Consider the following 16,881-nt stretch of genomic DNA (forward strand, 5'->3'; position numbering starts at 1 on the left):
CCCAAGAACATGCATCCAGGTTACAACGACGGCAGACGCAAGAGTAGAGCAGAGAAAATTATCCGAAGCTTTGGGTCAGACGACAGAGCAACCTTCGTAGATGCGGCTGAATACCCAGACAGAAATAGCTATGCAGCAGTAATCGTAGATCACACCCAAAAACCCCTTACAAGCGTATCAGTTATTACCAAACATTCCGAGACCGCAGAGGAGGTAGCCATTGCACTAGCATTGGTCTCCACGAATGCTCAGTACATCATTAGCGATTCTCAAGCGGCCATCAAAAATTATGCAAAAGGTAGGATCTCTCCTGAGGCATGGCATATCATCAGAGTCAATGAAGCAAAGTTCTCCAATGCAGAGAAGAACGGCAGGCAATTGATCTGGTTCCCAGCGCATACAACTCCAGACATTCCCGCAATCAACTTCAACGAGGTAGCACACTGCGAAGCTCGAGGTCTTACTCGCCGAGCTGAGCAAAGAGTGACTTCCATCGGTCAGGAGAACGCGGAGGAGGAAATCTGGAGAGAAAAAGATATATTAACAAGATTTAGTGATATTACCAAATTCTATCAAAATCGGAGGCGAGTATTACCACCGCCTCACACTAAACTGAACAGAGCTGAGTCCGTTACTTGGAGGCGACTACAAACAGAAACTTATACGAGTCCTGTGCAACTAAAAACTTTCTACCCCGATATATACGAGAGCGATATGTGCAAGCTATGCAAGTCTGTTAGAGCCATGCCCTTCAACACATGTTGTGGGGATGTGAAATATACCAAAATAAAATGGCAGTCTCCCCAGAAAATCTACAGGCGCGGTGGTCGGCCGTGCTGCTCAGCTCAGAACTCCAAGACCAACTTTGGGCCGTCCAGCGAGCCAAGGAAGCCACACGGGAGCAGCAGCTCCCAGTGGCCATCTAGGCGGCCCCAGGCCCGGGCCTCCCAATCGCCGGATTCCAAATAAAGTTATCACATTGCATCACATTTTGAGCTTTTTGCTCTCTTTCCCAAGTGTATATTCCATTTTCAATATGACACGTTTATGGCCATTCCCTATGCTGCCATACCCTTCTTGTCAATGAACATTTCTCTCAACTTATCATGAATTCCTTCTGTCATTAGACAGTAATCAGTCGTCGATTGCTGATTTCCCACTTCCCACGTGGTCTGCCCATCACACTTAGGCCCTGTATTCAAGATAACAAGGTTGCTCACAATGATCTAGCATTGACTTCCCGTTGTTATCGGTACAGCCATCTAGATCCTGTATGTGGGCATTCATGTCACCTAACAGGACGATGCCCTGGATAAGCCACTGCCATCTAGTACCCCTGCCATAAGCACCTGCTTGCGACTGAGGTCAATCCGCGGTGGCGCCCCTGAAAACATCGCCGCCAGCTTCGAGAACGGGCGCGAATTCCCAAATCTTGAATGCAAGCACACGAAATTACAGTGGAACTTTAGTGCCACATGAACAACGTTTCAATTTGGCAGGGCAACATAAGTGCAGGTACAATTTCTAAACATAGGAATTTGTGATATATGTCTGTTCCAGCTGTGTCTACCTCTCTCTATCATCTCATTTTTCGTGCCGTTTTCATTCTAAATATTCTACCCCAACTAGCCCAATAGCTAACCATCTTGCGAAAGCGTCATAGCATTGCGGTGGGCAAGGAATGACGACACTTTCAAGCAGGTCAAGCCGTGGGAGTGGTGGCCTATTTTGCTACAGTGCGTATTAACCCCAGACAGCACAAAATGTCCTATGGTAATTCCAAACAGGAACTTAAGCCCCACATCCAAAAAAGAAAGTCGTAGGGATGTCCCGTGAACATCACCAAACCGGTGTCCAATAAACGTCCAATAAACGTAAATGGGCATCTGGATGCAATAGACACAGGTATATATATGCGTATTTCAGTTCTGTTTTATGCCCTATTTCTAGCGTTACAGTTTGAAACGAATATTTTATTAGCCATCCCGGTATGCGTGCGTTCTTCATTCATGCTCAACTTAAGCTTTTGTGTAACCCTGCACAAATCACATGCCTTACGGAAGAAATTAATTATAATTTTGCACATGAATTCTGCCCTGCCGGCTTTAGTAATTGCCCTATAGGTGTAAAAAAAGATATACGCTACGTTGGCCGTTTCCCACATTAATACATAGCTCAATATTAAGCACTGCACTGTTTCAACGTACTGCTTCGATCGCGCACGAAAATTTCAACGTAAATAAACATTAATTGGGATCGAAACCATCCGTACGTGTGACAGATCCTGCATGCATGCTTCCTACTTGCCGAGTTCTCCGAGAAGTGACAAGCATTTTCGGTTTCATTTCTTTTATGTTTCACTACATAACAAATTCTTACTAGACGTGCAGGCAAAAACAATAAAGACCGAAAGCGTGATTAATAGTATTTAATACACCTAACAACATGTTTTTACTTTTGACGTCATTATATGCTCATAGTGCGGCAACGCGGCCTTGATTCATTCTGCCATATCTGTTTAGATGGCTCCGCATCTTCTTTCTATGTCGCATGGTAAGGTGCGCTCATTTAAACAGTTTTCGAAGTTCGGCTAGGGTAGCTGGTCTGCGTTTCAATCGAAGGTAAGTGTTGCTGTTTGTCAACTCTTTTTAATTAGTCTTACCGGCAGAAGTACGTGTGATGACCCTGCTTTTCATATCTTTTAGTGCTTGCGCATGGAAAGCAAATACGAAAGTAAGTTATACTTACATATTAAGGCGATAGCCTTATGTGGCTCATAACCCCCATGGCCTTGAAAACGTGCCTATGGTGCAATGGTACAAAATCTATCATGATCAGCAATGGCTCATACCCCTCTAAGCAAGCAAAAAATACAGCGGCTCACAGGCGCCGACAAGAAAAAAAAAGAGGAAGGGGGGGGGGGGGGGGGGCTCAGGGACCCGAGCCCCCTCTGCAGTTCTTGTCATAATTTTCAACATTCATTAGGGGTGGAAACATATATATATATATATAGTCAGGCGCAGCAGCACCTATACTCGGACTCACAGAAAAAAAAAAAGAATGAGGCTGCAGTTCCACCGGAAAGGCAAAGCAGTATTAGTGATAGCGAAGTATATAACAATTACACCAAGGTAAATTCTTACCATATTAGTGCGTGTAAGGGCCGCACACACGTAAGGGCTACAATCCCAACTTGACAGACAGTATTAAAAAATAAATCCAACCAAAAGCAATCGCGTTCGGTGCGCCGATTCCGATCACGCTCAACAACAAATTTTCGCACACAGCGTATACTTTAGCGCGTCACTACTAGATGGCGAGGGGAGGCAATCGCAGAGGTTTACGATGGATTTCATACATCTAGCTGGAAAAAGTTCGAGCGGTCTGGTCCTATGTAAGGCTCATCAAAATTGCGACAAATGGTACGGCCCTCACACAAATCTATACATCTAAGTTATATCGGCCATATAAATCGTAGTAAACATTCACTTACCAATTAAAATAACAAGCATGGTGTAATGCTTAGACCATATGTAAAGCTGTAAATATCTCACTGGATGATCACAAGCACTCGCTGTCACAAGGCTGGCATTATGAAGAACGCCGGCAGCGGGGCGAACGGTTCGTACAGCCGCACGATGCTCCGTGACTCAGTAAATTGGATTCACCATCATCATCTGCCTATATTTATGTCCACTACAGGACGGCCTCTGTCAGCAATCTCCAATTCCACTCTGTCTAAACCTAGACTACGCAACCTGCAACAGTGGAGCGTGGAAGGACAGCCCGAGAAAGAAGACAGCGCACCTCAAGTTAGCAGCCATCCGCTCGCCCTTTATCATTGCACCCACCAACAATTACCAACAATTAGATATGGTCCGCGGGCTGTGTAAGCGTCTGCCGTGCGCAGTCATTTACCGCTATATGGCAGGGTTTGAGAAGACGCCCGCTCTCCGTTATAAGCGCGCGTCTGATCATGTTACCTCCAACTAACCCGAATATTGACGTAATAGTTCTGCGGAAACCCGCAAGGTGGAGAGAAGTAATGAATAAAGGGAAAATCAGACATCCACCCAATCGTAGCAATTGCTATAAAGGTTTCTTTTATAGCAATTGCTATGATCGGGTGGATGCCCGATTTTCCCTTTATTCATAACCCGAATATTGATCGCGCGGAAAGAATGCCCATCAAGCCACCATCCTTTTCGACTGACTGTTACGTGCTTTTTCTCGCACCCACGATGCATACGGGTCACTCATTCATGTGGCTTTTGAACTTCACACGGAACATTACGGCGACGGTGAGAAATAAAGCGAGAAATAGAAAACATGCGTCTAGCTCGCTCCTATATACTGCGGCTCTGGACGTCGCAATGCGCACCAGCTACAAACCAGCATGAGCACCAACGGCAAAGCCAACTGTGGGCAAGTCGCTTATCGGTGCTTCGCCAGAACCCATCCGACGCTGAGAACGAAACGTATTTTCCATCATATAAGCACCAGCGTAAACGAACCACTAAGCGCGCAGGGAGACGGCACATGCGAAGGGACCAGCCATCTCAGATTGCAAGCTGGAACCCAGCGCAGAACCCGTGGGACGCCCTCGATGGCGCTTTTTCAGAATTTTATGCCGTGTGTGAATCAAACGGACATTTTATTGATGATATATGGGGCTACTTCAAGTTCCTGGTTCTGAAGTGTATCCGTGATTTTGTACCTGTGAAGCGAAAAGTGCTGCGGAAGCGCAATCCTTGGGTAAAAAAAGAAATAGTACGAATAGAGCGGAAACTGAAAAAGGCAAGAAAACAACTCACGCAGATCGGCTTCTTGGCTTGCGTACATTATTAGCTGATAAAATAAAAAAAAGCAAAAGAATACTATAAAAAAATAACACTAAAAATTTTTCTCGTCTCATCCCCAGGAAAGTTCTGGCAGCACTTATCGCCAAAAAAGAAAGCTGCACCCAAACTCTGTATCGGTGATACCTTTTTAACCGACAGTGCCAAAACCGCAGATGCGCTGAACTGATATTTCTGCAGTGTTTACGCGTGACGACGGTATCAGCCCACAGTTCCCTATAGCTATGAACACATTCTGCCAGCTGGCGATGCCAGCATTACTGAGGAAGGTGTGTTAGCACTTATGCTTAACCTCGACGCTAAAAAATCGCTTGGAGCTGACGGAATCCCGAATGCATTTCTTTCCCGGTACGCCGAATGGTGTTCAAATTATTTAACCTTAATATTCGAGAACTCACTGTCATGCACGGAAATTCCAACCGACTGGAAATACGCGAAAGCCATACCCATACCAAAAACAGCAAATCCGTCTCTCCTCACATCATACAGGCCAATATCTTTACTATGTACATGCGCGAAAACCCTCGAACACATAATTTTCAAGCATGTTTCTGCCTTTCTTAACGACAACGAAATATTTGATGCAAGACAAGATGGTTTCCGGCGAAGTTTTTCTACCGTAACTCAGCTCGTAGAAACAATTCACGAGTTAGCGACAGCTTTAGACAGACAAGGCCAAATTTACTTAATATTTCTCGATTTTGAAGAAAGCATTTGACCGCGTCTCTCACTCCAAACTATTTCTTAAACTAAAACCCATCTTAAAGAACGACGCTTTAGTTAACTGGATTAAAGCATACCTTTCATTACGGAAACAAAGTGTTCAGGTCATTGATGCAGCTTCGAAACCCGCAACTGTCGACTCAGGCATTCCACAGGGATCAGTGTTAGCACCGCTCCTCTTTCTTATCTTTATCAATGACATCATCAGTGAGATACGCGTCAAGATGAAGCTTTTTGCAGATGACTGCATTTTGTACAAAGAAATACGCAATTCAAATGATCAGGAAGCTTTAAACACCTCGCTGTCTACAATACAAACATGGTGCTCGAAATGGCAGATGACTATTAATCTTAACAAGACTGTTGCAATAAACATTACTTGCAAAAAGAATCCCTTAACCTCTACTTATAGCATTAACAACCAGTCTTTATCAGTCGTTACAAATACCTGGGAGTAGTAATAACATCAGATCTTAGGTGGAATGAACATATAACATACATTTATAATAAACCAATGAAGAAACTAGGCTTTTTAAGGCGACCAATAGGAAACGCTTCACCTGAAATAAAACATTCAACCGACCCATTCTAGAATACGCTGCCATTGTTTGGGATCCGCACACACAAACCAACATCACTAAAATTGAGAAAGTCCAAAGAAAATCAGCCAGGTTTATTTCCAATTCGTACAGCTGGCACACATCCCCATCATCTTTTCTAGAAGCTGCAGAACTGGAAAACCTTGCAATAAGGCGTTACCGGGACAGAATGAAATTTTTTTTTTACTCTATAACAATAAATTAGGAATAGAGAAAACATCATATAGTATACCAGCTAGCCACTGCTGCACGCGCTCTTATCACAACAAGGAGGTTAGAGATTTTTCCTGCAGGACCAACGCATTTAAAAATTCTTCTTTCCTCTGCACGATTTCCGAATGGAATGCATTACCTGCCACAACTGTCGACTGTCCAACGGTTTCATCCTTTCTTTCTGCACTTTGTGAATAAACCATAACGTTCATCCCTTGTTTTTACCAGTCAAATCATAATTGTGAAAAGGTTTCTCTCATGTTGTTTGTTATGCAGATTCTTGTTCAGTGTCTGTTGTCTTGTTTGATCTTATTTCATACTTGTTTTTTGTTTTTTCAAATGCCTACTCCTGCCTAAGGCCTGGTAACAATGCTGGCAGCACTTGTAAAATAAATAAAATGAATAAAGTGCGCGAGCTGTGTATGTAGTACTCCTCAAGCGCAGGGACAGCCATGCACCTTCACTATATTGAATGCGCTTAAGCAGCATGTAAAAAAGCTTTTCTATGTTGCTGCCGGCGTGCTGTCCTTTCTCAACGTCACCACAACGGAGTCAGTGGTGCAGGTTATAGCTTCTTCCTTCCTTATGTACAAGCGTGCGTGCCACATTGTCCGAGAAACAACAGTCGCTGCCTTACAAGCAATGTTTAGTCCATGGCGCAGCTGCATCACTGGGCGAATCGTAACACACTGTCATTACCACAAGGCCAGCGCTAGGTGGTAAAAATTGTTAAGTAGCCATATGATCCACTGTTCCAAGGCTTCCACTTTTTTCCAAGGCTTGCTACATCGATTAGTTTACAGCGAAGCTGCATATGTCTAGGTTCTGGAAAAAATTGTGTGCATCTGTCCAGCTGTCGATCAAGAATATCTCCCCATATGTGGGCCAATCCCGAAGATAGTGCAATACCAGGCCGACCCGCAGCAGAGGTGAATCACGGTTTAAGCACTCCGCCAACTTGCAAAAATAAGTGTAATATCTTAGGTCCAAATACAACCTGTATCAGATATTAAACTGATAAGAACAGATACTACACTTTGACAGACGTTGGCCATGTCTACGGCCAGGTTTCAGAGGGAGTTTGTGGGGAAACAATTTTGTGTGGCCTGTGATGTGTGTGAGCGCTTGTGGCTTTCGAATGACCTCACAACCGTTACTGCACTGCGGGACATCGACCAATGCACTACCGCCTTGGCTACGGTGAAGCCCTCGGAGTGCGCTGAGGTACGTGCTTGTGCTACGTGCCGGGATTCGTTAGCAAAACGTGTCGTGCCTCGTTTTGCAACAATACATGGCTATAGGTATACACCCCGGTGCCTCATGATCTTCCGAGGCTCAACATCGTAAAGGTGCAACCAGTCGCACTTCGCCTTTCATTTATGTACATACGGCGTTTGACGCACGGCAATGGGCAGTTCGTCATTAAGGGGCCCACATACACAGCTTCGCTGCAGGGTCATCCACCTTCACAGAGTGGAATGGCACTGAATTTTTTTCATCTTGCAAAAGTAAAAATTCACATGATGCCAATGTGCTGCGTGCTGGAATATAAATTTTAAATAAAGACTTGCGATGGACAGAAAAGCTCAAAATCAGTTGGACGGAAATTGCTCACATCTATTTTTGTAATTCTACCAATATTATTGCTGTAAACATGTTTTAATTGGGGCTCTACTTCCTGGGCTCAGTGAGAAGCTGCCTGTCTTGTAATAGTAATGCAAAACTGGTACTGACGTCACCGTTTCATAATTTGACTTTTTTAAAACACTACATCTGATTCATGACATGCTGTAGGATTTTACATACATTAACTGTTAAAACTACAAGTTAGTTTGCACTTTTCTATTACCAAGACTTCGTTCAGGTTGCAAAACGTAAAATGTTGACTGAATTTTAATTTGTCTTTATAGCTATATTTCCTTGTTTCTTTTTAACAGAAGAAGCACATAGTTGTCCAAGGAGGGGACTCAACTAACAAAGAACAGCACGTATACTACAGTCCTTCTGAGCTGGAATGACCCAGCAACTTCAGTCGATTCGATAAAAAGGGAAAAAAATTTCCAAGCTGCATCTGTGCAAGCTAATGCGTGGAGAGTTAGGTGTAGGAAGCCTAATATCACTTACTAGTTCTTTATAAATCTAGTGTCAAAAGAGTTAAATTCAGTGTTTTATTCACTGTACCTAGGCTGTTTTGGCAATGGACCCTTTATTGCTAGCTAGATGGATTTTCTATGGCAAAATATTGTTACGCTAAAGTGACAGAAAGAACGGAAGAAGAGGAGAACAAAGTGCGCTCGTCTTTGGAGCAGCTTGGTGTTGGCACGGCAACCTTTCTCCCCTTTTCATCAATTCATCTTTAAATAAATGCACCCGTTCGTAAAAATATATCTTACGCAGGACGTTCTAAAAGCCTATGGCTATACACCTATTATTCACACTTTCCAGAGTTTAGTCCTGGTATTCAGTTCCACCTTTTTAATTTTAGTAGAGTATCACACAGGTCCAAGTTTTTATTTATTTATTTCAAGATTACTGCCAGCCTCTGATTAGAGGCCTTAAGCAGGAGTGGTTATATACATGACGAACAATACATTGAGTACAAGGTGCGAAGCGTGAGCAAAATGAAATAGCACTCAATTTGAAAATGTGAACAGCGTGTCATTTTCGAAAACATAGCATTTAGCGCTAAAAATGTAAAACCATTCCAGAAGAAGAAAATTCAAACTGCTCTTAGCGCAAAGTTGACGAACACTTAAGAGACAGAAAAACAAAACTAGAAGAATATATGTATACAAAGCGTGGCAAACGATTTCAGAACATACATCCTATCAGACAAACATAATGTAGTAGGGTGTATAAAAATATGTAGCAGTGGCAGACGCATCAGAAAGCACTGCGTTCAATTACGTGGAAGGACAGGCCAAAAAAGAAAAAGAAAATGAAAGGAAAAGGGAAAGGAGGGCAGTGATGTACCCCGCTCATTTATACAATTTCTTTAAGCAGTTTTAAAAATGATTCAATGGTGTCGAGGGGAACCACCGCAGCAGGAAGTACATTCCATTCCCTAATGGTTCGGGGAAAATATGAATTTCTAAACGCTTCTGTTTTGCAGTAGTAATCTTTAAGCTGCTTAGCGCGGCTAGACCGAGTTGACCGACGAGCGAGAGGCTCGGTATACGAGTCCGTGTCGATGCCTTATTTTCCATGATAGAGAAGATACATGTACTTTAATCGTTCTTTATGTAGCCGTTTTTGTAGGGTAACTAGTTCTGCTGTTTCGAGCATAGCACTTGGTGATGCATACCAGCTAAAGAAATTGAATACAAATCTTATCGCCTTTCTCTGAATTTTTTCCACCTTTTTCATGTTAATATTGTTATGTGGATCCCAGACGACGGACCCATACTCAAGAATCGGGCGGACGAAAGTTTTGTAAGCTAGTAGCTTTATCTCACGGGGTGAATTTATTAAGCAACGCCTCAAGTAACCAAGCTTCTGCATGGCTTCCCTTCCTATGTATGACACGTGCTGAATATCTTAGGTGTGAATAACTTATAGCAAGGATAATAGTGCTTCAGAATTCCGCTTCCTACACAATCTACATTTGGGATTTTTCTTTTATATGTAACAAACCTAACCAAATTCAATGCAGTGATTGCTGAGAAAAAATGAATTCTTCTTTTGCATTTATTTAAGATAGGAGCCCCAAGCTAAAACTTCCTCTTAAGAGTTAACAGTAAGTTATGGTGCATCTGTGTGTCGCCTTCTCATCCTTGTCATTTTTCAGTGTTATTTGCTCACTATGCAGCAACTACACTAATAGAACATGGGTGCACCACTACATTGGAACTACTAGATGTGAGTTAAGCAGACAGTGCAAGCCGAGTGCACCAGTAAAATTATTCAGGGAGTAAACATTTCTCTTAGCCACAGGAAGCAACACAGCAAAAAATTATTTTCAACTGTGTATTAAAAAGAGTGTCATATGCTGAGGACATGTCTTTGGATTATGGTGGAATGAGGAGATCGCGTGTCACATTGACGAAAATGAGCATGCTTGTACCCCATAAACAAGGCATCATTTTGTAATTTGGCTCTGAAAGTGGGTACAAAAATACTTGTGGCAGCACTTGAAAATGCAAACAAACTGTAAGCTCGATCATGTAACCTAAAGCTCATGCAGGAAGAGTGATCTTACTTACACTGATGCCTTGTTCAAAATTGTATTTTGTGTGCGTCTGCTAGCTTTGCATCATAGGGTCATTTCTTGTTTACAGATACCACATGTTGAAAAGTGGCGCTGCTTACATGTAGACGAACGTGGTGCATCAATGGGTCCTCAAGTGTGCCTTCTTGACATGGCGATGCAGATCAGTTTGTGTAAGGTGCGAGTCGCATTGATGGAGTGGTGCCAAGGTTGCTGTTGTATGTAGGATGCCGAAAATGCCTGCCGGCGTCACGACAACACCAGTGTAGGCCTTCCTTGCCACACTATTTTTTTATATAATGGGGTTTTACGTGCCAAAACCACTTTCTGATTATGAGGCACGCCGTAGTGGAGGACTCCGGAAATTTCGGCCACCTGAGGTTCTTTAACGTGCACCTAAATCTAAGTACACGGGTGTTTTCGCATTTCACCCCCATCGAAATGCGGCCGCCGGGGCCAGGACCTTGCCACACTATGCCTGCTAGATATTCGTACAAAAGTCCTGGATTTCGGTAGCAATACCAACAAAAAGACATGGCTAGACTACACGGACTGCGCCTGTTAGAAACGCAAGACTTTAGGTGACATAAAGAAAGCGACACATATGCAACCGATTACATGCTGAAGATGACTATTACGTTATAATTAACAAAGTAACCATTTCTGCAGAAACCCTGCGCACTTCCAGCTTCTTTTTTTAGCCAGCACAGCATTGCCACCGTGTTCAGTAATCAGTGTTGCAGGCATTCGTACACAGCTTTAAAAAGAACACAAAATTCTGTTTTAAGAATTTCTACTTGCTTTCCAAAGAAAGCACTACACGTTCAAATACTTCTTCTTCAGCAGACCTTCTTTTGCACTACAAAATATGTTCTTGAAAAATGGTAGACAGTCTCTTTATTGTGCTGGAACTGTCGGGTTCTGCTCTGCAAATTCTTCCGATTTCCAGCCTTCCAGCATTATTTAACATTCTATGATTTTTGTTTTCTAATGCTTACTTTATGTTAACATTCTGTACTCTTTACCTTATAACACTTTTGTAGTGTTCTTTCGTGTTGATTTAGCTTTTCTTACTTTAACATACAATCTGCTGCCTTTTACTGTAGTTTTTTAACCTGTGAAAATAATGTGTTTCAATTACAATGAGTTCATTTTCTATGAAAAGTGTATATGCAATAAAGATCACATTTCGTAAGTTTAAATGTTGTGAACTATTGTCTAATCTATAGTGCATTGTGCAGCGTGAAATTTGCGTCCCCCACGATGAGCAATAAACAACATTGAGAATGTTTCGAAAACTGATTTTTCTGAAGTCTGAGCATTTTTAAACTTTCGTCATCTTCAGAAAACTCCCTGATATGCACTGCACTTGTCTCGTCACTTTTTCTATTACTCATTTCTGCTCTAGAACTGTTACAGGATGATGGCATTCAGTGCTTTTGGCATTTGGTTCTTTACCTGTTCCTCATCCTGAAAGCATCTTCAAGTTCTTGTTTCAGGCTTGGAATTGAATCATGGAAAACGAGAGCCATTATTGTACCATTTTACGTTAGGAACTGCCATACAGTCAGTGCTGTGTATGTAGATGTGTGTGCTCCCACCATCGCAACAGTGTTTCCAGTGTTGTTAAAGTTTCATAGATATACATATCAAGAAGAAACGAACAGAAGCATTGAAGGCCACAAGTCTGCAGTCGGTAAAAAGCAGGAAGACAAGTGAATTACATCTCATGGAGAGTATGTTAAGGTGATTAAAGTTCACATGTTTGAAGAAATGAAGAAATTTGAAAAAGACAACTCTTTCTATTTATGGGTATGTGCCCTTAAATGCCGGATGCACTGGTAATTTCTGGAAACAGTAGAATATGTAACATCTAAATAAGATCCCAGAAAGTCCCAGAGAGGACATTTAATGAACACCCTGTGGATGCCATTCTTAAGGCGAAAGCCTTAGATCTCGATGTTTCAAGGTCGCGTTGTGAGGTACAGGAAATATCACGTGACCCAAATAAGGCCATATGCAAACTAAAGCATGTCCAGCTGTGTATAGGAGATGACTAATATTAGCAAAGTTAATTATTGATTAGTGACTGGATTAAGGTACGTTAAGGAAAGAAGATTAGGGTAGATTAAGGTAGATGAAGGAGGATTAAGGTGGATTAAAGTAGACTAAGGTCGATTAAGGTAAATTACAGTAGGCTTTACAAGACTTTTGCCTTCGCGTCTCTTAGGCAATAGCTAGGGGCACCTCGAAATTCTTTGTCTCATTCGGGAGGATTTGGGAATTTGTATCGGACATCCCTGGGACCGCTCACAGCTCCTGAGCAGGACATCCAAAATAGATCTAAAGGGCGTCAGTATATTGTCTGGGAACATGTTGAATAATTTCGTTAAATGTGAGGTTTAACGTACTGTAATTATTAATTAATTTTGACCACCTGGGGTTTTGGTACTGACACAAAATATTTAAGGCAGAAAGCTGGACTAGTTGGTGGTTATTCTTATAAGAGGACATTGCACTAGCGCGTAAAAAAAGGACACGGACAGGAACATGAAAAAAAGGTTCGGTGTGTCTTTTTTCATGTTCCTCTCCGGGTCCTCTTTTTACGCGCTAGTGTAATGTCCACTTATGCAAAAATATTGTATCCACTTTTTTCCTTTCTCAGATAGCTGTCGACCCCGCAGCTACATTGTCATACTAAAATTCCTAGAATACCAAAATATCACCAATTATATTCTCTTGGTGACCGTTTCAAAATGCACACCAAATGGAGCAGGGCTTCTTGGCGTAAGGTTTTCTTACAAATTCCTTGTGCACGTCACGAAAATTGGAGGTAGTACTCACAAACCACTGACAGGCACATGCCTGTCCACCTCGTCCAGTGTCACAAGTCACAAGGCATTCACAATGCGGCTTCAAACACTGCACCGACAGGCATAAGAGAGAGAGAGAGAGAGCTCGTTAATGAAAACCAGAGAGGTTTTCCAGTGCCAGCGTAGTATTCGCCTATACGCTCTACTCTGCAAGGAAGGGAAGCCCCTCCAGGAACAGCCACATTGCCTCAAAATGAGCATAGCCTGCTATGCGTCTCCCGTAAATTCATAATACTTCAAAGGTAGGCAGGAAGCGTGTGTACAAAAGGACATGCGATGCAATACAGCATATGTATCACAAGCGCAAAAGCCAAATGATTGTGCTGTTCATTTGGCTCGCTTCAGTGGTCACAGTGAGCAACGCATGACCGGTATAAATAAAATTACGTTAGACTATCCAAGAGTGTAGCGAGATTGCGCATGTTCCAATCATTTGCAATCCTCAGTACAAAGGCACAAGTGCAAGCGAGTCGCCTAACTCACCTGTGGGTAACGCTGACGTGGGCAGAGGCGGTGCGGGTGACGACGGTGGCGAGTCATAACAGCTGTGCCGTCCAAGTGGCCAGCTGATCCTCTGACAGCCCGGATTGCGTGGCGGCAGTGGAGGTGCCAGAGCAGGGACCTCAGTGTCGTCATACGCCACGTCTTCGTCCAGTGGCCTGGGGAACAGGCTCAACCGTGAAGACACCCAGCTGTCGATGGTCTTGCGGCGCACAGCCTGAAAGTGGATCACATGCAGAGGGGCTGCTGTACCGTCGGTGCATTTCATTAAAAGCATCTACACAGATAAGGTCAGCATCTTCAGTGTTATTCCAAAGTCCGGCATGCTCTTGTATATTTTTATTTTCAGCCGAAAATGGATTTTCTTTATTATCCCAGACTAACTCTCAGTGTTTCCACGGTGGATAATATTAAATGTTAAAATTACCAGTTCTTTCCAGCGAAAAATGTTCACTTATTTTGTGGCCACTGCTGTATTACTGCAGACACGGTGGTTCAGAACTGTAGTTGCATCCAACAGGCAGGATAATCAAGTTTTTTTTTTGAAGAAGCCTAGCAAAGGCTAAGTATTGCATATTAACAGTGCCTGCTGCAATGTTACTATAGGGGTAGTAGTGAGTGAGTGCACTTGATATTCCCACGCAGGTAGAGACTTATTTGTACCACTATGCAAATACTGCAAGTAGCACGCATAAAAATTATCAGAATGAATATGCATTTCAACCTTTCCCAAAAGCTAAGCACGAAGATACAGGGACTTTAGGATGGTAGAAATTAGGCCAGTTGATGATATGTATTTGATGCGACACAATCTTCCAGTCTTTGTTGGTTTCACTGTATAAAAAGGGTCTCAACTGGCATTTTGTGGTACAAAGAAGGCTGCCTAGATAACTCAGCAAATTTTCTTGATGTGCCTGATGGCTACCTTTGAGTGTCACACCTATCTGATGGCTTGAATGCGGAGTGGGCACATTGTGGTTGCTTCCCTAAGCTAAATTTAACACCGTCAGCAGTTTTAGTCACCCTTGTATATAGACAGCGTCTGACACACTTTAAACAATAGAATCATACTGGTACCAAATCTGCTCATGTGACTAACATAGATTTGCAATAAAATGTCACGACAGGAGGTCCCTGAGGGCTTCCAAGAATACTCACCTTTGAGTCGGAAGGAAACAGGACAGATTTTATTCGTTTCAAAGTTGTCGAAGGCACAAATCTTTCACCAAATTATTGTGCTCTGTCCACGAAACATTTGTCCATGAGTGCACTTTCTATACAAAGGTGTTGAAGTGACATTTGTTCAAACGTTCCATGTAGCGTTCTTGTTTTGCTCCTTCGTCAATGAATGATTAAATGCGTTGCATATTGCTCTGGTCCCTATTTTCGTATAGTTTCGTATAGTATTTTCGTATTTTCGTACAGCATTATATTGCGGTGAAGCATACACAACGTATTCCTGTCAAGCACATCTGCCATACAGTCAAGCATACCAAGAGTGGGAAGGAGACCCAAGCGCCATGAAAAAAAGCACGCGAATGCGGTTTTCAAACTCGGACAGGCAAGATATACATTATCGTAATTCACGCTGATATGCGTACTTCTGAGGCCTAAGCATGCGACTGCTGTTTCGCGTGATCACGTCTTATCCAGTAGTGACGAAGACAAGTCCCTTTGTCGAAACGTTTGTTCCCGTGCCAGACATAAAAGAGAATAGCGCCGGCCAGAAAATATTCGGCGGGGGTCGGGGGGCTGCTGAAGCCCGGTCAGTCTCGTTCTGTTCCAGTCGGTACGCCACTGGTAGCAGGACACAGCGTCCATTTCCTGTCCTCTGAATCACCGTATATTTCAGTACATGGTGAGACGTACGACGGGGCACAGCTGGCGATCGAACACCTTACCATCGTTTCACTGACACAACTCGCAGCTCGTTTCCTTGGAATCAAGCTCAGCACTGTACTCACGTTGAAAACTGATGAAAAATTCTGCTTGCAGTGGCTAATTAGATCAATTTGAGAACCTACGTCAATAATTATGCCCGAAACGCGACAATTCGAAACGTAAACCAGCGTTGTCAGTTACTTGTGCCGTCCAAATCGTGTAACATGGCTCTAAATTATACATAAACATTTTAGTCATATAACAAAAGAACTTACCAATATCGCACGGTGCTGTTGCTGCCGTTCTCGCAAAATCGAGTCCAAGTGGCCCGCTCAAAAGTTTGGCATTTGGCGCTCACTTTTGGCGCGAACCAACCGAAAGGAACCGCCAAGCGCAACAGCCGCGTTACACTGTGGCGCTACCTGGCTACTGAGCGGTTAACCACGTAGGGGGCTTCTGAAAGATGATTTTAAATAAAACGTTGCCTCAATTTTTTCTTACTTACTTACGCACCGAAATACTTTTTGTATAAGTATTCTTCACAGTTTGTTTTAGTTTGTGGATATGCCAGTGGCAAATCACGGAGGCCATGTCATTGCTGTCGCGCTAGATTTGAAGTGACGGATGTGTGAGCTTCAAAACAGTGCGCAGAATATAGGAACTCTACTGATAATCTGTTTGGCGCGTGTTCTGTATACGCTTGAATCAAGCAAGAATGTGCCTATACGTGTGACCAGTGTCCCTTGGAACGAAAACAAAAAAAAGTCGCAGCTTCGCCCGAAAGGCGTAGCATCGATTGTGATAGCAAATTAGTAGATAGATATGCGAAGTAAGCATATTAGTTTTATCGGCCGTATAAACTTGTTAACATTCGCTCCCTAACTAAATTGACAAGGACGGTGTCACGCGTGCACAGGTAAACATGAACACATCGCGCTTCATGACTGCTGTTTCGCGGTCATGGAGCGAAACAGCGAAACAGTTTTCAAAGCGGAAACTCGCTGTGAACACGCTGGAGTGAGGAC

The 16,881-nt window shown here is 43.0% G+C and overlaps 1 protein-coding gene and 1 pseudogene across 5 annotated transcripts in view; both read right to left on the reverse strand.

Annotated features, from left to right (window-relative positions):
• LOC135906092 (uncharacterized abhydrolase domain-containing protein DDB_G0269086-like) overlaps positions 1-16,881 on the reverse strand; it is a 373,257-nt gene that overhangs the window by 230,463 nt on the left and 125,913 nt on the right. For 4 of the 5 annotated variants that reach the window (XM_065437260.2, XM_065437262.2, XM_065437261.2 and 1 more), the window contains exon 3: positions 13,958-14,192. In XM_065437260.2, coding sequence (XP_065293332.1) covers positions 13,958-14,192 — 235 coding nt within the window. Of the gene's footprint in view, positions 1-13,957; positions 14,193-16,131; positions 16,268-16,881 lie in introns of those variants that run through there. The other variant, XM_065437267.1, reaches the window with a different exon arrangement.
• Positions 7,270-7,474, reverse strand: LOC135906143 (U2 spliceosomal RNA; annotated as a pseudogene).

Source organism: Dermacentor albipictus, chromosome 9, assembly GCF_038994185.2.
Source record: "Dermacentor albipictus isolate Rhodes 1998 colony chromosome 9, USDA_Dalb.pri_finalv2, whole genome shotgun sequence".
NCBI classification, from domain to species: Eukaryota; Metazoa; Arthropoda; class Arachnida; order Ixodida; family Ixodidae; genus Dermacentor; species Dermacentor albipictus.